The sequence below is a fragment of the Nothobranchius furzeri genome, chromosome 12 (genome assembly GCF_043380555.1).
Source record: "Nothobranchius furzeri strain GRZ-AD chromosome 12, NfurGRZ-RIMD1, whole genome shotgun sequence".
Lineage (NCBI taxonomy): Eukaryota > Metazoa > Chordata > Actinopteri > Cyprinodontiformes > Nothobranchiidae > Nothobranchius > Nothobranchius furzeri.
In genome coordinates, this window is record NC_091752.1 from 66154112 (window position 1) to 66178785 (window position 24674).

The 24674-nt window shown below is 42.9% G+C and overlaps 1 protein-coding gene across 1 annotated transcript in view; it reads left to right on the top strand.

The window, feature by feature from the left end:
- The first annotated feature begins 19294 nt into the window (after positions 1 to 19294).
- zmp:0000000896 (caspase recruitment domain-containing protein 11) overlaps positions 19295 to 24674 on the top strand; it is a 28225-nt gene continuing 22845 nt past the window's right edge. Inside the window, exon 1 of the mRNA XM_015945338.3 lies at positions 19295 to 19780. Coding sequence (XP_015800824.3) covers positions 19774 to 19780 — 7 coding nt within the window. The 5' untranslated portion in view covers positions 19295 to 19773. The remainder of the gene's footprint in view (positions 19781 to 24674) is intronic.

Sequence of the window (24674 nt, forward strand, 5' to 3'; positions counted from 1 at the left end):
GGAGGTTTCTTCCTGCTAAAAGGGAGTTTTCCTCTCCACTGTCGCTGCATGCTTGCTTAGTATGAGGATTGCTGTTAAGACTCACTCTAGTCAGTGACTCAATGCAACCTGCTGGGTTCCTTATATAGAAAAGAGATTGGCTTAATGACCTGAACTGTACTGGAATGTCTACTGTGTGAAGTGCCTTGAGACGACTCTTGTCGTGATTTGGTGCTATATAAATACACTTTAATTGAATTGAATATATGACATCAAACAGCAACATCAAACGTGATTTACTCCTTTGACATTAATCGCCTTTATTCTTCTTCCGCGGACGTTAATGTGGCTTGAAGGGCTGTGTGTACCCCCACATATTATACATCAAAACGAGCGGCTCAACTGTGGGAGGCGTGCTCTTACCTTTCTAAGCGATTCGATTTACCATGGCAAAGTTATTAGCAACAAACTTCAAAAAATGTCTATTTTGGGCAGATTGAGCTACCCTTTCAAAATCTGAGTGTGTGGCATTTTTTAAATTTGCAAAAAAAAAAAAGCTATCTTGTGCCAGGTGGCATGTCCCTTTTAAAAATTTCTTCAGGAAATTTAGAATTTTCGAGTTGTCGAGTTTTTGACATTCATTGATTTTTATTAAATAAGGGCAAGTAGGGCTCTTATTGTTTTGCACTAAAATTTTTAGTTTTTAACATTAATATCCTTTATTATTATTCTTTCGTGGATGTTAATGCAGGACAAACAGCAGCGTGCACCCTGCAAATTACACATCAAAATGATTCACCATGGCGAAATTATTATTAAAAAAACTTCAAAGAATTTCTCATTTTTGGGCAGACTGAACAATCCTTTCAGACTTTGAGTGTGTGGCATTTTTTTAATTTGCATAAAAACTGTCTTGTGCCAGGTGGCTTGTCCCTTATTAATATTTCTTCAGGAATTTTCTAGTTTATTATTTTACACTCTTACATCAGTGGGCGCCCACCTTGACTCACTCTAGGAGTTTTGTGTGTATTGGGTGTTGGTGGACTGAGATGGCAAATTCCCAGCCTGAATTATTGTCCCATTCCACCCTTGATCATCAGTGTGTGTGTGTGTGTGTGTGTGTGGGTGAATGGGTGAATGACTGGTGTGTTGTAAAGCACCTTGAGGGGTGGTAGGACTCTATAGGCAGTATATAAGGTCATTTACCATAACACACCAACTGAGGCAACTAGATTCTGATGGAGCTTTAGTTTAGAAACCCTTACAGGAAGCCATGGAGAGTCAGCTCATTGTCTGTTTTACATCTCACAGGGGAGATGATGACAACCAGAAATTAGTGAACAACAAAACCTTTGTCTGTCCAGACCCTGAAGCTGAGCTCAATATGGAAACAATGCAGAGACTAGGCATTGCCTCGGGGTTATAAAACAGAGATGGCTTCTTAGAATCCTAATGAATAACTCCACCCTAAACTTGGAACTCTACTTTGGTTTTGATGAAGTTTTTTTCTTCCAAAATCCAAGATTTACAGAAGTTGTGGATGTCGTTGATGCCAGTTAAAATATTAAATAAAACCCAAGAGAATGTGACTTTTGACCTAAAATAGTGACCTCCTCAGCATCTCTGAGTTTGTCAGGTCAGTAGACGGTATTGTCCTTGGACCTTAGTCCAGTTTTATTTGTGATTTGCAGTTGGTCCATTTTTAACACAGTGTTTCTGTAAACTGGTGTGTGTGTGTGTGTGTGTGTGTGTGTGTGTGTGTGTGTGTGTGTGTGTGTGTGTGTGTGTGTGTGTGTGTGTGTGTGTGTGTGTGTGTGTGTGTGTGTGTGTGTGTGTGTGTGTGTCTGCAGCTCAGTTGTGTGGTGGAGCTCAGATGTAAATGGTCTTGTTCCACCCTGCGATCCAGACACCAATGAAAAACCTCACAGCGCCTGGAAGGAGAGCGACAGGCGAGGCGAAAGCTTTTCTAGTGTTTGTGTGTGAATACTTGTGTTTCTAAATGTGAAAACTACAGACTTGAGGCAGATCAACAAGCCGCTCGGTAATTACTGATGATCTCTTCCTGGACCTGTCAGCGTGTAAGTGTGGTTTAATCCCTAAACAGACCTCAGACCTGAGATCAGTGGACTCAGTGGTCTCCTTTAAAAAGCAGCTGAAAACTCACTAATTCAAGCTGGCTTTTGTATGACCTTCTTCACTCTCTCTCTTTATTCTGCTCTCCCCACCTATTCCACCTTCCTCAGAATCCACTGATTTGCCTCTTTCCTATTCACTCTCTCTCTTTCTTAACATTTTTAATCACAATTGTCTATTTTTTTTGCTCATTTAAAATATATTTTTAACCATTTTCTAAATTATTTTTTATATTTTTACATTTTTTGTTTTTGTGAAGCGCCTCGTGATTTTTATCTTGAGAGGCGCTATAGACGTGACATTTTCTTCTTTTCTTCTTCTTCATTTGGTTGGTTTTGGTACAACAAAAGGCTGATCTCATGTGTGTAATCACTATGAAAGACAATAACGACTTTCCGTTGTTTTTCTAAAACAGCAGGATAAAGTTTGGGTTTGTGTCACACCGCTCCTTAAATCCCCTGGCCCTTTGATTAGCAGGATCAGGATCAGCTGGAGCTCGTTGCCACGCCCACCTGCAACACAAACAGCTGACTGCAAGGTCTCCTCTCCTGCTGATTGGGACAGACCGTGACAGTACCCCCCACCCCCGGGACGCCACCTGGCGGCCCAGCAGAGGAGGAGGAGGCGGAGGAGGAGGCAGAACGGGAGGCCTCGAAGTCCCGGATGAGAGAGGAGTCCTCGATCCAGGACCCAGGGATCCACTGCCGGTGCTCAGGACTATACCCTTCCCAGTCCACCAGGAACTGATGACCACGGCCGCGTGGCCGGACGTCCAGGGTGCGGTGAACCTTGTAGCCGAGACCACCATCAGTGAGGCGGACGGGTGGAGTAGGATCGGCAGGGGGACACAGAGGACTGGAAACCACAGGTTTGAGTAGGGAGACATGAAATACTGGATGTAACTTTGTCGCGTGCACGTCCCATTTGTCGGTTCCGTTAAAACCCAGTTCCGTTAGAACTTATGAGACTGTGCATCTGTCAGGGTTCGGTGGGGATATTGGTGAGTTTTATTGTACTAGACCCTGGTTATGGACTTCCTAAGTAAGAATCATATCTTCTATTTTAAAGGTGAAATGATATGCAAGACTTGACCCTTTGTAGTAGCCCACTTCTTTTTAATCAATCCCGTTATTTTTTGGTTAAAATACTGGGGACGAAGCCCGGCGGGAGGCCATCCCTTCCGGCAATTGTTTGGGTTATTTGGATTAATTGCGCCCCTATCAGCGTAACTATGAAATGATAATTGTTAGTTGATCAGGCTAACATAGATTTATCAATTTATCTAATTAATCCAATCGTCCAGTGCTGATAGAGACTTTTTCAACCTGCGATCAGAGCCAAAATTTACCTCTAATGTTTCGGTTTTATCATCCTTAAGACATCTCGTTACTCGCGGGTGAGGAAGGAGACAAGCTCCTTTTATCTTAAGGTTTCTTTATATTAATCTGTCACAAACCGTAAAGTAAATCCTGATGAATCAGGAACCTATAATTAATGTGCTTACCTCTGTGCAATAATGGTCAGGGCTCCCACTGGCCCCTTCAAAGAGGACCTCTTTAAGAACCAGGAATGTAGATTCTTTTTCAAAAAGTTTATTACAAGATCAAAAAATACAAAAATGAGTAAATATAAAATTAACTGCTTCCCCCAAGGAGGAATTAGTTCTAATGATTGATTAAAAGATAAGGAGTTGATTTACACCAACTCTGTCTTCTGTGGATCGCCCCAAACTTTTTTTTCTCTGTCAGCCTCCGTCCAGAGGACGGAGGCCGACCTCTTCTCTCCCAGCTCTGCTCTGTCTCTTCTTGCCGTATGCCCCAACTTCTGTGTCCCAGCTCTGCTCAGAGCTGCTCTTTTATACCCTCCCTGGGCCAGCTTAGACGAGGTAAAAGTCACATATATCATTATCTCATGACAGTAAGGTCATGGGGTCATTTACCAGATACACACTTTTTAGCTCAACACAAGACATCTGGTGTCATTATCACTACATGCAGCATTCTACATGAGGGCACAGGTCATAAATCATCATCTGTGTAGCAAAGCGTCAGTTTCCCTTCAGCATTCCTGAGAGGACTTCTGGATCCGATGAGCTGTCTTCACTCTGTTCCAGTCCTTCTTTTCCCGCTCCTGCCAGAGGTTGGGTCAGCCTCCTGACCTTTTGCCCAGTTCTGTCCTCTTGTCCCTGTGACCCTTCTGTGACCCTCAGCTTGGATGCTTGTATGTGCAGCTGGGCTCCTGTCTTCTGGCTGATTTTACTCGCATAAGCCAGTTCAGTGTGTTTCAGCTTGCCACTGACTTTGGCATGTGGGGACTGGCAACAACTTTATTGACGGAGGCAAGGACAGGCGGACGGAGATGGGACCAAGGACTTCGGCTACTGGAAAAGGACCGAGGTAGCGGGGAGCAAAATTCCTGTTGGCGCCCCGGACCTTGATGTCCCGGGAGGAGAGCCAAACCATCTGCCCTGGGGTGTAAACAGGCGCGAGTGTCTGTGACGATCCGCGAGCCTGCGGTTGCGATCAGCTGTGCGTTGAAGGGCAGCCTGGGTCTGGTTCCAGGTGCGTCAGGCCCGGCGGAGATACTGGGGAACTGTGGTGGAGGTAACGGAGTCGGAGGGAAACAGAGGAGGTTGATATCCAAGGGAAACCTCAAATGGAGACTGACCTGTGGAGACAGAGGTGTGGGAGTTATGGGCATACTCCACCCATAACAATTGTGAACTCCGCCCAGCAGGGTTCGAGGAGCAGATACAGCGCAGCATAGCCTTCAGTTCCTGGTTCATGCACTCTACCTGGAATGGAGTGGAGGAGAGGCGACAGGTCCGATGGTTGTAGAGGAGGTGGACAGGAGAAGGTTGTGTGAGTCCAGGATGTAGGTTGGCAGGCCGGCAAGCAGAGCGATGGAGAGTGGAGGCCAGAGGATCCTGAACGGCGGGACGTGGAATGCAACTCCAGGCGTGGTTAGAGCATACGAGGCGAGATACTGGAACAAGAACACAAAGGATTTCATAGGACAAGTTCGCAGGAATTTCAGGAGATATAGTGGGCTAGAAGCTACCCTTGGTGAGAGTATCAACCGGCACTGGAGTTGTGACACACCGCTCCTTAAATCCCCTGGCCCTCTGATTAGCAGGATCAGGCTCAACTGGAGCTCGTTGCCACGCCCACCTGCAACACAAACAGCTGACTGCCAGGTCTCCTCTCTTGCTGATTGGGGCAGACCGTGACAGGCTCTTTGCCACGTTACAGTTGATTCTTTCCTTCCCTGAGGTCTGATCGGGTCAGGCAGGGTTCATGAAAAAGCCTTTCCCTCTTAAGAAACTCAGCTGTGGATTTTGAGGCTTGACTGGGATATTTATTTCCTGTTGTGAAACTCGACTTCCTGTAATGTTCTTGTTTATTTCTAACAGCTAATGTGACATTCACCTCCAGGATTTGCTCACATTTGACTCGATCCAATAATCTGTGAAAAGTTCCCTTTGTGATTCCTGCAACATGAACTCAAACCATCACTAATCCATCTTTAGGTGTTACAACTGGTGGTGTTTTGTGAAATTATGCATCCTACTTTTACCAAACACATGGCACATTTTCTTATTGCATTTGACATATTAGAGGTTTTATTTTTGGCAGATTTCAACAGGAATGCTTAGATGTCTCCTGTGATGACTCATCAACGAGGATAACCTTTCTGTCTATTTTCTGAGGGGTTTCATATTTTTACTTTACTCTTATTTATTTTACATTCCTAAGAACATGACTACCTGTCCTGTAAAGTGCAACACCACCAAACAACTCTGACCTCCAGGGGAGAACATGAGGTTTAATTCAGAAAATCCTCCCTTCACCAAATGTTTGATCTAAAAAATGAAAGAGCTGGAATACACTGTCTGTTACCATGGTGACAGCTCCTCCTGTTTCTCATTGAAAGGCAGCTTAAAGCGTAGTTGGTCAGTAATCAGCGCTGTGATCGTTGAAGCTTGGACATCTTTTTAGGAACTTCCTATTTTACTTATTTTGAGTCACTGGACATTTTATTTTGGTATTTTTTGGGTTAAATCAGCCTTAAATATTATTTACTGGTTCATCTTATTGAATTATTGTATTTTTTGATTAAACTGTTTTAATATTGCCATTGCTATGCGTTTTGGTTTTGTTTATGGGACTATGGATGGAAATTAGCATCTGGCTACAATTAAGGTATTGTCAAATACTGTCCAGTTCCAACTAATCAATCAAATCAGGTGCTGAATTTCTGTCTTCTGATAGTTGAAGCAGAAATCTGGATGGGTTTTTTCAAAGGGCACCATCTACAGGAAGGAAAGATGTATGGGACCTTTAAGCCCGTCTTCCAGCTTCTTTGATTTCGGCCAAAAGAAATACCCCTGCTTCAAAAACACCTCTAGCTAGCCAACAGAACTAAAACACTTTTTTTTACAGTTATTATTCTCACTTTTTACTATTTATTCATACATATGCACACTCTGTGATTGACATATGTATGCAGGTTCATCACTAAAAGCTAGGCAAGCTAGGCAATTGCCTCAGGCCAGGGTCCCCCAGACAATTACTGTTTATGAAATTAATGCAGTGACAAACTGCGTAAGTTTGGTATGCTGCCACTTTAAATCACCATTGCGTGCAGTGCTATGCAAGACATGTAACAACATTTGCACTATCCCAAAAATACTTTATTAAAACAAAGTTGGGGGAGAGGCCCCAAATGGCCTCCAAATGCCTTGAAACAACCCTGTTTGTTTGTAACGCTAATTCTTGAACAGCACTCAAATAAAACTGCATGGGGCTTTTTGGGGCATGGGGGGCAGGCTTTGCAAAGAAAAAAAACATATCACAGTATACGATGTGATTATCGCTTTTACGGATTTCTAAAAATATCATTCAGAATTCCCGAAAGGGGAAAACTCCAGACTGTCACATTAAGGAGTCGGTACATTGATAAAGTTTTGAGATGTCATCACCTATTTCCTAACAATGGCTGTGAACAAACTGTGGAGCTAACAAGCTAATTAGAGAATTGAAGGTTGGTTTATGCTTGACGCATTTACTTTCCACTTGGTGGTGCGGCTCGCGGATGGAACACGCTTCACAACTTGCAACGTTTATGGTTCATGCGGCTTGTCTCTGCAGTGAGCCAATATTCTCCCAAACTGTAGGGGGCAGCATGGAGCTCTACGGCATGCATCCAACACTACACCATAGTAGAAGAAGAAATCACTGTTGTTTACAATATGGCATTCCAGCATTTTTAACAGCGTCCTTGTCTTTTCTGACAGTGCGAGCTATTTCTCTCCAAGAATTATTAACAACATGTTGATCACGGTGATCTTTGAGAGCTGAATCATACAAATGTCTGTATTTACGAACCTCTGCCATACTAGTTCTTGCCAGTCCGCCATGTTTTTCCGCGTTCGACCGTCCGCATGGTTATAAAATTTTCCAGGTGTGCGGTGCAGAAATTTTGGGCCGTGCGGAGGCACAGTGGAGGGGCGTGGTTGTTAAAATGATGCAATTTTGCCGCGCGGAGCTGTGCGAACCTCGTGGATGCGTCAAGCTTAGAGCTCAGAGCTCCTGTGTTGGCTGAGCTACGACTTGCTGCTCTTTTCCTGTTCAGCTCAGGACCAAAGCTAGAAAACCAATCTTTCACTTTAAATTCTTCATTTTCTAGATGAGATTTGCTTTCTGCCCGTCCTTCGATACGCCCCAGCTGTCTAATGTGATTTAATCAGATTATCCTTGTGTGATTTTTGGAATTGCAAAGCTTTTTATTTGCTTTGACAAGAATTTCTCTCTTCATTGCTGATGTTGATCGGATGTCAAACAGGAAATTGCATGGCATTACTGTGGGATATTTAGGAGATCTCTCTGGGTCCTGCTTCTGCTCCCTAGAAAACATGAGAGAGATGATTTAAAGATGAAAGATTTATGTTTATTACAACAGAAAGTAAGCAGTAAAAACTTTACGGACTGTAATTTTTAATTTCTACCTCTTTTACATCCTCTATACAATAACAAGGAGTTTTCCTGAACTGTACTGAAAGCCACAGCCCAAATATCCTGCCTGCAAAGGAAACACAAATCACTCGTTTTCAGATTTGAATCTATCACAGTTACTCATGCCTCCATCACTCGGTTTCTGTTTTCCTAAAAAAAAGTCAGAAAAGATGCTTTCTTCGTGAAGACAAAGGAGTGATTCTGTGGGATCGCCAGGCTTGACTCATAGATGGAGCCATGGGGGGTCAGCTGGTGCATGACGCTCCGGGTCTGTTGTGCTCTGAGCGGGAACAGAATGGAACAAAGAAGGAAATAAAAGCACTGATGCCATGTAATTTGCACATTGTGGAATGCAATATTCTTCTATGGTTTTGTCCCTTTTGGCATTCATGAAGATATGAAAAGGGATCACACAGAAATAAAAGTTGTTCAAGCAGATGTTCTTAAAAATTGACAATCAATTACTATAGCCTTAATAGTAGTGTTGGGCAAGTTACTTCAAAACTGTAATGCATTATTATTACTTGTTACCCTCATTTTAAAGTAATTCATTACATTACAATATTACTGATTTTAAAATGTAAGGCATTACACTACTTTTGCATTAGTTTAAGTTACTTTCAACAAAACAACTTCAGTATGAATCTGGTAACCTGACGTTCAGTGAGCTCATGACATATATGTGGAAGGTGATGTGGTGTCTGAGCTTGGGTTGCTGTTAAAAACAGTCAGATATAATAACAGTGCTTTAAAATGATTGTTTATTAAATAAAAGCAATAACAATCTGTACTCTCAGCACGCTGCCATCTTATATTAACTGAGCAGGGAGTGAGGTGGTGGGGGCTCCAAGCCTATATTTGCCTCGGTCCCCAAATACCTTGATACGGCCCTGGATGTGGGACTGACTTCTGGGGTGATCTGATTCTTTCACAAGTATAAATATTAAATGCTTATATATTATTGCTTTTCACTGGTAAAAATGTCTGTTGGGGATAAATCTACCTACTTTTTTTTCTTTTCAAGCACATTTTTCATGATTTTATTTAAATAATTTCCGGCCCTTTCTCTCTCTAACCTTCCTGCATGTTTTCTCAGTCTTCAAAAAAAAGCTGTTTCCTAGATTTCCTACTTTCTAACTAGTCAGCCAAAGGGATCTACCGAACCAGCAGCAATGAGTTGAAATCACCGGGGCACAGATTATGAACTCAGCGGAAAAGTACATGAAGTACCAGAGAATATGGGCTGAAATAAACGATCGCAAGTGAATTATTTTGTTTTGGTGGAGCGATTTTGTGAATATAACAGCGGCCGCGCACAGGACGCAGCTGGAGTATTTGAGCCATTACCGCTGCGTCCTCTCTGCTCACAGAATGCCCGCAAAGCTGAGTCCATAAATGACGTCATATATGTGGATACTGGATCTTTTTTCAGGCTTCCCGCAATTTGAATTTTTAGGAAACCCACATCTTGATTCTGGGTTTAAAAATGCATTGTAATTACTGCGTTACTGACAATTGTACCAAGTAAATATTACCAATTTGTTTCCCTGCAATGCCTTACATTACCACGTTACAGCAAAAAGCAATGCGTTACAGTAATTAATTACTTTTGTGCCGCGTTACTCCCAACACTGCTTAATAGAAAGTTTTAGAATTAAAGGCCTAGAAAGGGTTGACATCAACAGTAATAGTCAAAGTTTTAACCCAAAAACCTTGATTACAATGTAAAAAAAGCACTTAGTGCATGGGAAGGGGAACAGCCTCAGTTCTAATTATTGTTTAAAACAAACCCTGTTGTGTGATGAAGACCAAGTTCACTGAGAAACTTGTTGTTTTTGAAATACGATCGGCCAGTCGGTGTTTTACATGCAGGCTGAACATGAACATTTTATTCAACCTCTATTTCCTGCATTAGCTGCCAAAAGAAAACAGGCGGGAAAACTCTTGGGTCAGAAAAAGCCACACAGATCTACACCACACTGTAAATTAGCATTCATCGACTCCTCCATCTTGGTTCTGAACCACAGAAGGCTGTTGTTGATTTTGCATTCAGGAGAGAGCAGAGCACATACAAATGGAAGCTAATCATTAGCATTAGCAACTCCACACATGCGTGTGTTATATGTAGAGACAAAACATCAACATTGCAGAGTGAACAGAGGCAGTGGAAGAGTTGTATTGCTGTTAGCCAATCAGAGACAAGATGTCTGAATATCATGAATAATAATGAGTAAGACTCTGAATCCTTCCATGTTTTGCCCCCCACTCCTCTGGCTAATTTCTACTTCCAGAAATGGGAGCAGCCGAGGTTGTTTTGTCCACAGAGAACAACTCTCAAGGCATTCATTTATACAATAAGGGTCCCTTTGTTAACAGTAGTTAGTGCATTATTAAGCATCACTAAACCGTTATATAAAGTGTTAACAACTGCTTTTATGCATTATGTAGCATTAGTAAACATATTATTTAACACAATATCAAGCAGTTAACTAATGTCTATTACTGAACCTAAGGGTCCAAAATAAATTCATAAATTATAAAATGTGTTTAAGTAATGCTTAAGCAATGCCTAGGATCCTATTAAACATTTAGAAAGTGTTTATAAATGGATAAATCTTTACACTTTACAATAAAGGTCAAAAATTAATTTGGTAATGTTATCTACATTTAGGTAGTGCTTAAGTAAGGCTTATGAGTCTATTAGGCATTTAGAAAGTGTTTCCTAAGGGATTACATGTTTACACTTTACAATAATGATCAAAAATTAATTTAATGATTAATTATGTTAATGTAATGCTTAGGAGTCTATTAAGAATTTAGAAAGTGTTTCCAAAGGGGATCAATGTTTTTACCTTACCTAAAGTCAGGTAAGGGCTTTCTGGTGAGAAACACAGTGCATTAGTAAAACATTAATTAATTGTTTATTAATGCCCATCTAAGCAACATCCGAAGTACAGGGTAGGATAAGTGGATGCAGTGAGCCATTTCTTATTGGTTATTCACTGCAAATACACAACCATAATAAATTATTATGGGTTAATTTACACATTAACTAAGATGGCAATTAACACATGTGATGCAAAGCAATTAAATAATACAAGTGTTATTTAAAGCTTAGTATTGAATTACTTAAGGTTCAGTTATAGACTTTAGTTAAATGCTTAATATTGCATTAAATAATATGTTTAGGAATGCTATGTAATGCATAAAAGTAGTTAACACTTTATTAATGCTTAATAATGCACTCAGAAACGTTAATAAAGGGGCCCTTACTGTAAATTGTTACCAGAAACCTTTTATTGATTGGCTTAATGAACTGAACTGTATTGGAATGTTTACTTTGTGAAGTGCCTCGAGACGACTCTTGTCATGGTTTACGCTATGTAAATAAGCTGAATTGAACTGAAGAAGGGAAAAAGTCTGACAATATGAATATTTATACATCTGTGACTGAAGAAGAAGAAGAAAGATATGCAACAAACTTTCTATTCATGGAGGGAAATTACTGGAAATGTGGTTTTAGAGGTGGCGACTGCATGAAAAGTTGGAGGAGAGTGATGGACAAATGTGTCCATGTTAAAAAGTCTCTGAAATACATAAACACAATATAAACGCACAACAGTAAATAAACTGGACTGCAATGTTGGCAAGATACGCCCTATGTTGTCCTGGCGGGGAATTTCTCAGCAACACTCCCCAGGCAACGAAGTCTAAAAGGAAAATGTCCCATTATTGTGTGTGCAGACTCCACAGACGCGCTGACAGACACGTAGGAATAAGGCTTCAGCTTGAAGTTTACGGACGACATTAATTCAATGAAAGTCAAGCTAGCATTTAAGCTAGGTAGCAGTGATGTGTCGGTCGCGAACGAACCGGCTCTAAGAGCCGGCTCTTTGAAGTGAACGACGGGAGCCGGCTCGTCATTGGGAGCCGTCCCCTCCCCTCTTGCATTGCTGAAAGCTACAGGCGATTGGTCAACACGTGTAACTGTGTGTCCAGATTATCCACACACAGAGCAGTAGGGGCGGGGAAGAGGGAGGATCAGACTCAGACACACAGCAGAGCACATGCGGGTGGAGGGAGACGAGAGAGAATGAGGAGGAGGAAAACGGAGAGCGAGAGAGGAGAGTGCAACAGCAGTCGGAAAGTGTTGATTTCTTAAAGTGTTCAGTTATTAAATCCATATAAATGATAAATATTTGACATATAGCATGTTTTTACATTAGTAAATCATCTTACATATAGTTTAGCATTATTTTGGTTATAAATGTACGCTACGCAACAGAAAATCTGAGGAGCCACTTGGGAGCCAAAAGAACCGGCTCTCTTAAAAGAGCCGGAATTCCCATCACTACTAGGTAGGTGTGCTAATCTGAACAGGAAGATATTCTCATTGACTGATAGCGCCCTCTTGTGGACACGCAAGTCTAATGGTCAACGCTCTAGCTCGTGTAAATGTGAGAGATTACCCACTTTTTAACAGAACAAGGTCAAATAGTCACATAAGAGCATTTTAGGTTTGTTTATACACAGTGAACTATGCACTCCAGATTTATGTATGAAATATATTATTGTTATTTTTGTGCTTCAAGAAACCAAAGACGTCCAGTTGCCTTCATTCAAACCCCTTTGGATTTTTGTGTTTAAACTTTCCAGACAAAATAACCCGCTGCTGACGGTCAGCAGCCTTGTTTAGATGTTCTGTTCGAACAGATGATCTTATGTTCTGTCTCCATTAAGCTGAGACGTTTCTCAGCAGCGCCACAGAAATGCCACAAACAGGCAGCCTTTTTATTCTGAGGAGGTCCAGAGATAAAGAGCAGCCGGATGTTTCCTGTCAACATGCCAACAAAAGGCCACATTCATGTTCTTCTTCCGCCTGCACTGAGCACTTTGTCTACTTTTCACACTGTAACTTGCACACAGGCTGTCTCCTCAAGTCCATTTTCAAAGTTGGGGTTAACGAAGCACCGATTCAGAGGTTTCCAAGAATTCCAATAAAAATAACATTGCATACATTAATGGTGCATACTTTTAATAACAGAAAAATACAAATCATGAGCAATAAATGGACACGACTTAAGTCAGTTGTGTTGTTGCTATTATTATAAGAATTAATGTTTTTAACAATACTGGTTGTGGAGTAACTGGATATTTGTGTCACGCTGTGAGGGGGGGGGGGGGGGGGGGAGGTTAGGACCCAATATGCAGAACCAGGGAGACACGAGGCAGGAGTTGGAATAAACGTAAAATCCTTTATTAGGAGTGAATGTCCAAAAAGTAAATCCAAAAGGCAGGAAGCCAAAACTGAAAATCCAAAAATCCAAATATGCAAAAAACCAAGAGACCTAGAGACAAAGAGCTCACTTAAAGAGCTGACCTGGAGACCTCTAGAGACAACACTGACACAAACAATGGACCAACAACACATTGAGACACAGACAGGGTTTCATACGCAGGGGCAGGATGATTGGGAGATGAGCTGCAGGTGCGTGGGGAGAGAGAAACCTGGTGAAATCAATCTACTAATTAGGGAGAGGAAACTAAGGCCTAGTCCACACGTAGCCGGGTTTTTTTAAAAATGAATATCCGCCCCTCCAAAAACTTGCATCCACACCACCTTGTTTTAAAAAAAAACTCTGTCCACACGTACCCGGATAAATACGTTGTTAAGGACATGCCAGACCTGTAGGCGGCAGTACTTCCGCCGTTCTTAACCTCGTCCTTCGTCTGTGGTCTTCCGCAAGGAGCAGTAATTCCACTTGCAAAAACAAACAAGCAAAAAGCGCTTGGACAATTGATAAAGCGAGCGCAGCTCTGAGGGCATCCATGCTGTCGGCTAGTGTAAACACAGGTCGCACACGTGATGTCAGCATTTTTTTGTCGCGGAAAGTGACGTTGCGGACCTTAAAACTCCGGTTTTGTCCGTCCACACGCAGACACCCAAAACGGAGAAAACGCAGATCTTCACTTTGGCCGGAGTTTTTAAAAAGATCCGTTTTCGTGTGAATGACAGGCCAAAACGTAGAAAAATATCTACGTTTTGGCAGATCCCCAGCTACGTGTGGACAGGGCCTAAGCTGAGATGGGGAAATAAAACATGATCTATGAATAATAACCAAACCTAAAGACTAGAAGAACAAGGCAAATAACTAATGATCTAAGGAGGAAAGGAGAAATAATAAACCAATGGGGAAGGGCCTAGAAGAAAACCTGAACCTAAATTAGCTAGATAATATAAATACAAAGACAAATAAAGAATAAGTAATACCTGGTGGGAGCTGGAGACCTAAAGGGGCACAGAAACCTAAGGGGAGAACCTGGGGTGGGGCTGGCTGGAGAGCACATGAGGGGGACGCAGGACGCAGACCATGACAATTTGTATAAAGAGTACAGAGTCGCAGAAGGATGACTTGGGGGGGGGGGGGGGGGGGGGCAGGCGGGAAGCAAAAATAAAGGACGTTGAAATAACAGTTGGGCTCGTACAGTATTTTAATTACACGACACTGGTGTCAGAAGTCTGGTAGTTTGCGTTAAGAGTTTAGACCCATTCTGGAAGAGTATTGTACACCATCAGGAAGACGAAATGAGCCAAGGTGGAGAAGTTAGCGACGTCACGGTCCTGCCATACACCGTGTTCAAGAATATATTTATGGACAACCCACCCATGCTCAGACAAGCGACAAAGCCACTCCTTGGACCAGGGAGGAGTCCACCTGATGTTGTGGGTGTCGCCAGGCTGCTCATGAGAAGAGGGGATAAAGAAGTGATGGAGGATACGTATGTAGTTCGACATTTGCACACTGCTTTGTTGGGAAGACCTGTGAGCTGTAGGCTGGGGCTTGTTGCGCGCCTAGACAGTGTCACTATAGAGACATTAAAGGAGTCTTACCCAAAACTATGTAGAGGTCTTGGAGAAGTGCGTCAGCCATATGCCACAAAACTGAAACCAGGGGCTCAACCATACTCTTTAAAAACACCTAGGAGGATTCCTTTGCCACTGATGGACAAAGTCAAGCAGGAACTGTCCCGCATGGAAAGCCTCGGGGTGATATGCAGAGTCGAGGAGCCAACAGACTGGTGTGCCGGCATGGTGGTGGTGCCCAAGAAAACAGGTGCAGTACGCATATTAAAGTTAAAGTTAAAGTCCCATTAGTTGTCACACACACAGGTGTGTGAGGGAAATTTGTTCTCCGCATTTGACCGCAGCAGTGAGCTGCAGACACGGCCGCGCTCGGGAACTATTTAGTGGTTTAACCCCCCAATCCAACCCCTTAATGCTGAGTGTCAAGCAGGGAGGCATTGGGCCCCACTTTTTCAAAGTCTTTGGTATGACCCGACCAGGAATTGAACCCTGATCTCCCAGTCTCAGGGCGGACACTCTACCACTAGGCCACTGAGAAAGGTATATATGTGTTGACCTCTCCAAACTGAATGAGTCAGTACGTTGGGAGAAGTTTATCCTGCCATCAGTGGAGGAAACACTTGGAATGCTGGCTGGAGCTAGCGTTTTTAGTAAGTTGGATGCAAACATGGGGTTTTGGCAGATTCCCTTGACTGAAGATTCAGCAAAACTAACAACCTTCATCACACCTTTCGGACGTTTTTTCTTCAATCGACTACCATTTGACATTGCGTCAGCCTCCGAACATTTTCAGAACAGAATGGTGACAGAGGTCACTGAGGGGCTTGAAGGGGTCGTGTGCCATATTGATGATGTGTTGGTATGGGGGTGCACACAAGAGGAGCATGACACTCGCCTGCACACTGTGCTGGAGAAAATCCAGAAGGCAGGTAGCACGTTAAACACCGACAAATGTGATCTGTCAAGGTCTGAGGTGTGGTCTCTGTCAGTGGCATCAGCCCAGATCCATACAAAACAGAGGCTGTGAAGAGGATGCAGGAACCAACAACAGTGAGCGAAGTACGGAATGGTAAACCAGCTGGGCAAGTTTATCCCGCAGCTGGCCAAGAGAGACAAACCTCTGCGAGATCTCCTGTCCAAAAAGAACCGTTGGATGTGGGGCATCGAGCAGGCTAGAGCCTTTCAGGATTTGAAGGATGCACTGACATCACCACCTGTGCTGGCCATGTACAATCCCAACAGAGAATGCGGTCTCAGCAGATGCATCGTCATATGGGCTAGGAGGAGCGCTACTCCAAAAATGGGACGAGGTGTGGAGGCCAGTAGCCTACATGTCACGATCTCTTACACCAACGGAGCAGAGATATGCACAAGTGGAAAAGGAGGCATTGGGACCGACTTGGGCCTGTGAGAGGTTTCGTAACTTTCTGATGGGAAAACCTTTTCTGCTGGAAACTGATCACAAGCCTCTCTTGAGTCTACTGGGACCTCAAGCACTGGACGCTCTACCTCCTCGGATCCAACGTTTTAAAATGCGTCTGATGCGCTATTCCTACTCCATGTCTCATGTGGCAGGGAAGTGTCTGTGGACAGCTGATACGTTGTCACGAGCGCCACTTGAAAGGAGTGAAACACGGACTAATAGATAGTTGTTTGAAGACACCAACATATACATAGACGTAGTGATAGAGAACTTACCAGTGAGCACTGCCTACCTGGTGGAGCTGAGAGACCAGCTGCAGAGGGACAGTGTGTGTGCACGTGTAATGCAACTTTATTGGAGTGAACGAGCTTTTCTTGCAGCTCAGGATGGTCTCCTGTTGAAGGGACAAAGACTCATTATACTCGCAACAAGGAGACATGATGTTCTCACCAAGTTGCATGAAGGACACCAAGGCTTGGTCAAGTGTAGAGAGCGAGCACGACAGTCCTTGTGGTGGCGAGGACCGAGCCAGCAGCTGAACGAGTTGGTCCTCAAATGCCAAACATGCTGTCAGGAGAGGCAGAGCCACAAGGAGCCGCTGTTGTCAACACCGTACCCAGGCCGACCATGGCAGAAATGTGGAGCAGACTTGTTCACTCTAGGAGGCAAAAACTACCTGCTAGTGGTGGACTATGCATCAAGATATGTGGAGATTGCTTTACTAGCCCCCAAGAGGATGTGATTACGCCACCTGAAGTCAATTTTTGCACGTCGCGGGATCTGCAAGACCCTAGTCACAGATAATGGGCCACTGTTCTCAGGAGCAGCCTTTTTCACGTTTGCAGAGTCTTATGGGTTTCGTCATGTGAGCAGCAGCCCAACATATCCCCAGGGAAATGCAGAGGCTGAACGCGGTAAAGACAGTGAAGGAGCTCTTGAAGAAGTCGGAGCCTCCCTACCTTGCTCTGCTGGCATACAGAGCTGCGCCGCTCCAAAATGGTTACCATCCGGCTCCGCTCCTTATGGGGCGGAGGCTTCGTACCACTGTGCCTATTCTTCCTGCACTGCTAGATCCTGCTCTTCCTGATGGAGGAACTGTGTTGCAGAAGGAAGGGGTGAGGAAGACGAAAGACGCACAACGTTACAATCTGCGACATCGTGCACAGAACCTCAACAGTCTCACTCCTGGGCAGAATGTGTGGGTCACAGACCAAAGGGCAGCAGGAGCTGTCGTTGGAAAACACACTACACCTCGCTCATACCTGGCGGCGGGACCTCGTGGGATTATCAGACGAAACCATCGCCATCTTATTGCCATGCAGCCCTCACTGGAACAAAGCAGCAGTGGAGTAGCTGAGGATATATGCGGAGACATCCCCGATCAACCGGCGGCAGGGCACTCTGCAGCAACACCGCTGCGGCAGAACGTTCCAAAAACACCATCTACTCCTGCGCTCAGAACCAGGTCTGGGAGAGCGGTGATACGACCGACCAAGTTGGATTTATAGTTTTGCCCGTAGACTTAAAAAAAATATAAAAGTTTGTAACTGGAACAAGTAATTCCATATTCTGCGTTATTCTTACGTTAATACAGTGAGTTTCTTTGTGTGTGTGTGTGTGTGTGTGTGTGTGTGTGTGTGTGTGTGTGTGTGTGTGTGTGTGTGTGTGTGGTTTCAGAGTTAGATAGAGCAGACCTTCCAGCCACAGAGGCAGAATAACCCTCACAGGTCCTGCTGAATCAGTGGTAGTCTACCCACTGATTCTAAAAAATAAAAATAAAAAAATAAAAAAGGGAGATGTGGTGTAACTGGGTATTTGTATAAAGACTACAGAGTAGCAGGAGGATGACGTATGTATGTGTGTGTGTGTGTGTGGGGGGGGGGGTGTTCAGGCGGGAAGCAAAAATAAAGGACGTTGTTGGACTCACGCAGTATTTTAATTACACAACACTGGTGTCATTCAGACAGAATACGTGTGGTTGTGAGTGGTAACTGTTATTTTCAGGGTCCGTAGCTGATCTAAATGATCGAGTTTGGTCATTTTTACACTTGATTTGCCTATAAAGTTATTATAGAACACCTTCGCATCACTGTGACACAGCAGCTGCTGTTATTCTGAATGTGACCCACTTCTGTCACACCTATTTACACAGTTCTGAGCTTGTCTGAAACTGTCTGGAGCATTTTGTAGGTGAGTCAGCCGTCATAAATCTTTCAACAGTAAAATCAAAGGACAAAGGGCGAATCTCTGGTTTTACTCCAATTCTTTTGCAGTCTTTTGGGATGTTTAATGAAACTATTTCAAACCCTTTTTCCTTTATCTTTTCTCTTGAAGACGGTGAGTCGTGGCTCAGCTGATCCATCTCTGAACCCGGTTTCATCCCTAAACTCACACTTAACCCTGAAACTCCAGGATGACTGAAAGAATCCTGACACGTTGAATTTCCTACATAAACAAATCTGCCTTGGTTTGTTTTAATGCTGATGAAACTTTCTGTGTTGAGTCTGAAGCGCCCTCTGGTGTTTGCAGTAGTGATGTGTCGGTCGCGAACGAACCGGCTCAAAGAGCCGGCTCTTTGAAGTGAACGACGGGAGCCGGCTCGTCATTGGGAACCGTCCCCTCCCCCCCCTGCCTTGGTGAAAGCTACAGGCGATTGGACACACAGTTACACATGTTGACCAGACTGTCCACACACAGAGCAGTAGGGGCGGGGAAGAGGGAGGATCAGACTCAGACAGACACACAGCAGAGCACATGTGGGAGGAGGGAGACGAGAGGGAATGAGGAGGAGGAAAAAGGCGAGAGAGAGAGAGGAGAGTGCAACGAAGACGGTGAGAAAATGAGCGCCAGCAGTCGGAAAGTGGAGATTTCTTAAAGTGTTCAGTTATTAAATCCATAGAAATGATAAATATTTGATATATTGCTTTTTTACATTAGTAAATTATTTTACATATAGTTTAGCATTATTTTGGTTATAAATGTACTCTACGCAACAGAAAATCTGAGGAGCCACTTGGGAGCCGAAAGAGCCGGCTCTTTTTGGTGAGCTGAGCCAAAAGAACCGGCTCTCTAAAAAGAGCCGGAATTCCCATCACTAGTTTGCAGACTCTGGAGCGCTCACTGTGACGTCACCGCCCCTGAAAGTGGGCCTGAGATGGTTAAATTTTGCACCACAGTTTGGCTGCAGGCTTTTTTTTTAACTGGAAAGCGCTGAAGATGTGCGCCGAGCTGTGCGTAAAAGAGGAGCCGCAGGCGCACACGGTCTGTAAACACGCCTCAGTTTCACACGTGACTCTGGTTTGGACCTGAGCGGGATGTAAAGATCTGGATTAAAGGTCTCACATCCACAGGAGCCAGACATGAGCGGTGAGTTCTCATTTTGAGGCTTTTCCACAAACTGTTACAAGAAATTACAGGCGAAAGAGCAGCAGTTTGGTTCATGTGTAATCCAGAACCACCGGAGGAGGTGTGCGCTTCCATCCGGAACAGTCCGAGATCCGATCTGAAACTCAGGCCAGGAGAAACAGTTAGCGGTGCTGGAATTCACCAGTTTGTAGGAGAAAATGCTGTTTATCAGTGTTAGAGGAGAGTTAGAGGCAAAACCCAAATCGGTGTCTTCGTTTCACCGGAAAATATCAAATTAATGAGATTTATCAGATCAGTCACTGAAAAGTAGAAAAACAATCATAATTTCATTATTCCTGTCTTAGTGATAAATATTCTGCAAATACGAAACAAATAATATTTTTCTCTTATTTTTAAGATTTATTTATTTATTGCCATATTTAAGTCATCATTGAAATGTGCTAAAGGGTTTTTAAAACTTGTGTTTTTCTAAATTTATTATGTTTTCGCTTGTCTCGGTTTGTATTTGTTTTCTGAATAAAGATTAGCTTTTTCAAATAAACCTGGTTCACTTTTGGGGAAACACTTAATCAAGAAAGAATTCAATAAATAAATAATATTAACTCGTTGGATGGAGCCACATTTATATATATATATATATATATATATATATATATATATATATATAGATAGATAGATAGATAGATAGATAGATAGATAGATAGATAGATAGATAGATAGATAGAGAGAGAGAGAAAGAGAGAGAGAGAGAGAGAGAGAGAGAGAGAGAGAGAGAGAGAGAAAATCAGGTTCATAATTTAATATTACAATATTATTGGGTTCTAAAATTTTACTCTTTATTCAAACATGGTCATTTTGTTAGATTTCTTTAGTATTTGGTCAGAACCAAACACGGTGAAGCTGCTTTTATCTACTAGCTGCAGATAAAACCATACCTACTGTGAAATCAGCTTCCCCATGACCTCAAACGTGAGCCTGGCCAGTCAGATGAGTCTCTGTGCAGAATTAAACAGAGAGAGTCTGGCTGGCCAGGCTACTCAAATATGCCCAAACTCTAGTAACTTAAATCAAAATAGAAAACATTCACATGTATCACATTTGAATGATTGCTTCTGATGCTGCACCTTCTGCTCTGAAACCTCTCAGTCTTTAACTTTGCCCTTTATCTTATTTCTTCCATCTAATTTTATGTGTGTTTATGTCTGCTGTCACATTGATTTTAATGTTTTATGCTGATCTTGCACATGCAAAGCACATTGAATTGCATCTGTGTTTGAAATGCGCTATAAATAAAACTGTTATCAAATAAAGCTGGATTGTTTTTGGAAGAATTTACGTGCAAACATTTTAGTATTTCTTTTTATCTTGGTGCAATTTAAACGTCGACCACTAGTTGGCAGCAGTATGCAATGGGTTTTGTTTCCTCCAATGAAATATAAATCCCTCTATTATGGTTCAGATACCTCATGGTAAACATGTTACGTATCAATTTGGACTGTTTATTAAATTTCCCTACAATAAATTCAGTCTAAAAATTGCTAATATCGTCTGGCTGAATGTATCGCAATATATCGTGATATATTGTATCGCCCCCCCCCCCCCCCCTGTATCGTGATGCGTATCGTATCACCAGAATTTCACCAATGCACATCCCTGATCGTTTCCAATGGCTGTTTGGAGTCACTCACTTTGCATTTTGTAAAATAAAATGAAAAAACAAAAACAAAAAAAAAAACATTATTTATATTTTCTGAAAGCATTCTTTCTTTACAACTTTTTCCTCACCTGCCTAAAACCTTTGCACAGTACTGTGCGTTTTTGTTGTAATTGCTTATTTTTTTATGTTCCTACACTGAAAAATGATCTCAGACAGAATCATTGCCTTTTATTTTATAACTTTTTAACAAATAATCAATGTATTTTAATTAATGTAGAAGTGCAGACACACATAGACCCTCTTTAAGTGTGTAACAGGTCATTCCTGCAGGAGGTTGTCCTGGTTGGAATACAGGTGTAGTACGCATACCTATGTGGATGTAATTACTCAAAAACAAAGTCTACTCAGTCTGTTTATGGGCAATGACATAGATTCCTAACCGTCTGAACAGGCCTGGACCTGCCAGGTCACCCAGACGAGCTGCAGACCTGATCTGTCTCTCACGTTATTGGGAAATCCAAAAGACCCACATTGTGATGCTGAGTGATTCATCTCTGGGAGTCAGGGTTTAATGAGGTTGTCACATTAACATGTTAAAAAGTGACCCTGCTGACAGATCAGGCTTGATGGCTGCAGGCTTCAAACACTTTTAGCAGAAAAAATAACTTTAACATCTCATGAAATATCACAGGAAACCAGAGTCTGTGCTACAACGGCAACTATCACACAAGGTTCTAACTCAATATCTGTAAAACTGACCGAATTTTAGCCTTTTTTTAGGTCAACTGTTACAGCCATGTTGAAATTTGGTGTCGCCGTGGATCTCTACCACTTCTTGGTCACTTTCTCTTGTTTCCTGAAGTGAATTGGAGCTGAGAATGCTTTGGCCTCCTGGTTTGTGTTAATCTGTGCTGATATGAGTCACTCCAGTGTTTTCATTCCTGAGTTCTTAGACAATGACCCACAAAAGAGTTCAACACTGCGTTTACAGTCTGAATCATCTCTAAAACATCAGCTGCAGGAAAACATAATCAAGAAATTACTTGACATTAGTGGGAAATCCCCAGTTGTTCTGTGGAAGATTTCCTGTAGGAATCCCATCTCATTACATCAGAGAGGAGCCGATGCCAACATAAATTAAACATTTATCTCCATTTTCACTTTGTTAGACAAGAATCAACCTTTTATTCATTTGATAACGATCACTTGAGTCATGAACCAAGTGATAAAGGTGTACTTGTGTAGGAGAAGATGCAACTTAATGGAGTGACCCATAAAAGCAGGCTAACAAAACTAAACAGAGGACTTCCTCTTAATGCATTTAGTCTATAAACAGACATCCGATATGTCTGCAAGCCTGCCACTTTAAACGGAGAACATTAAGAAACAAATATCCCAAACACTTTAAAGACATTCATTAAAGGTACAACAAGTACTAATTTTACAGTGAAATTATCACAAAATAGTCTAATGTCTCACTCAAATCAAATCAATCATATCAAAGATACTTTAATAATCCCAGAGGAAAATTAGAGTTTCAGTACACACAATTCTGAGATCAGACATACATGGGCAAGACACTTGACAAGAACTGGTGACTGTGGTCATTCGCAACCCTGAGTCGCGCTACCTTAATAGAGATAAGAGGGTTACATGAGGATTGGTTCAGGTGGAGGGAAAAAAAGGCACTTCAGAGTTACCCTCCACCAGGAGGGCAGCTTTGCTCTGCAAAAAAAAAACACCTCAAACATATATGCAACAGACTTCAGACTACACAACATAACATGAGACTCCAATAGGAAGGCAGGGAGGGGGTGGGAGGGTGGGGGGGGCTGGGATCCTGTTTCCCCCAGCGAGAGCAGCCATCTACGGCGCTCATCTACTGTACAGTCACAGGTGGGAGGGAGATCTTGGGAGAAGCGAAGAGCACATCGACTCCTGCAGGTTGATGACCTCGCCAGGCTGAAGTCCACCAATCCGAAGGCGGGGGGTAGATTGGGTTTTTCACAGCATCTGTCTGCATTCCTTCGTGGGGGTTTTATTTTGCTTGCAGCTCAAGGCTACCAGGGCGTCAGATTCAGATAACAAGACTTTGTTTGGGTCAGGCTGAGATAATTTTCCTCTTTGCCTTCAGTCTTTAAACTGATCATTCCAGTCCTTCAGTGAAGCCAATTTTGGGTTTTTAAACCTGTCCATACCGTCCGGTGACTCTCTCCGAGATGACATCCATTTTGCGCACCAATACCGGTATCGCAGCTAGAACATTGTCCAGCTTACGATTCACCTCGAGTAACGTCCCAGTCTGAGAAGTCTCCACACGGACGGTGCTTTCCGTGGGTGCAGGTCGCCCTCCAATCGCTCCCGTCTTCCCAAATTTCCAGAAAACCAGATATCCTCCCACTCCAGTCAGGAGAAATCCAGTGATCATCAGGCCGAATATCCACACGTCTTCGATGTCCTCAATGGACAGCTGGCTGAGACATATGATCTTCCACTCCTTCCAGGAATCCAGCATATATCCCACTGGGTGTGTCCCCTGTGGACATGTGGGAGCCCCCTGCTCCGTTATCATTGTTGAAAAAATCTTATCGATCACATTGAATGACCAGTTTATCAAATCCATGGTTAGTAAAAATAGAGTTTTTCAGAGGAAATGCAGAGAAGCGCTCTGTGGGCAGACAGGACAAAGAGCCTTGGGAAAAAAAGATAAGAAGAAGAAGAAGAAAGTATCATTTCTATAGCGCCTCTCAAGATAAAAATCACAAGGCGCTTCACAAAAACAAAAAATATAAAAAAGCATTTAGAAAATGGTTAAAAAATATATTTAAAATGATCAAAAATAGGCAATTGTGATTAAAAAATGTTAAGAAAGAGAGAGAGTGAATAGGAAAGAGGGAAATCAGTGGATCCTGAGGAAGGTGGAATAGGTGGGGAGAGCAGAATAAAGAGAGAGTGGTGAAGAAGGTCATACAAAAGCCAGCTTGAACAAGTGAGTCTTCAGCTGCTTTTTAAAGGAGACCACTGAGTCCACTGATCTCAGGCTCAGGGGGAGAGAGGTCCAGAGTCTGGGGGCCACAGCAGCAAATGATCTGTCACCTTTGACCTTTAGCCTGGTGCTGCACAACCAGTAGGCTTTGATCACTGGACCTCAGTGACCTGCTGGGGGTGTAGGGACTGAGAAGATCACCAATGTAAGATGGTGCTTGTCCATGTAAGGCCCTATAGACCAGAACCAGG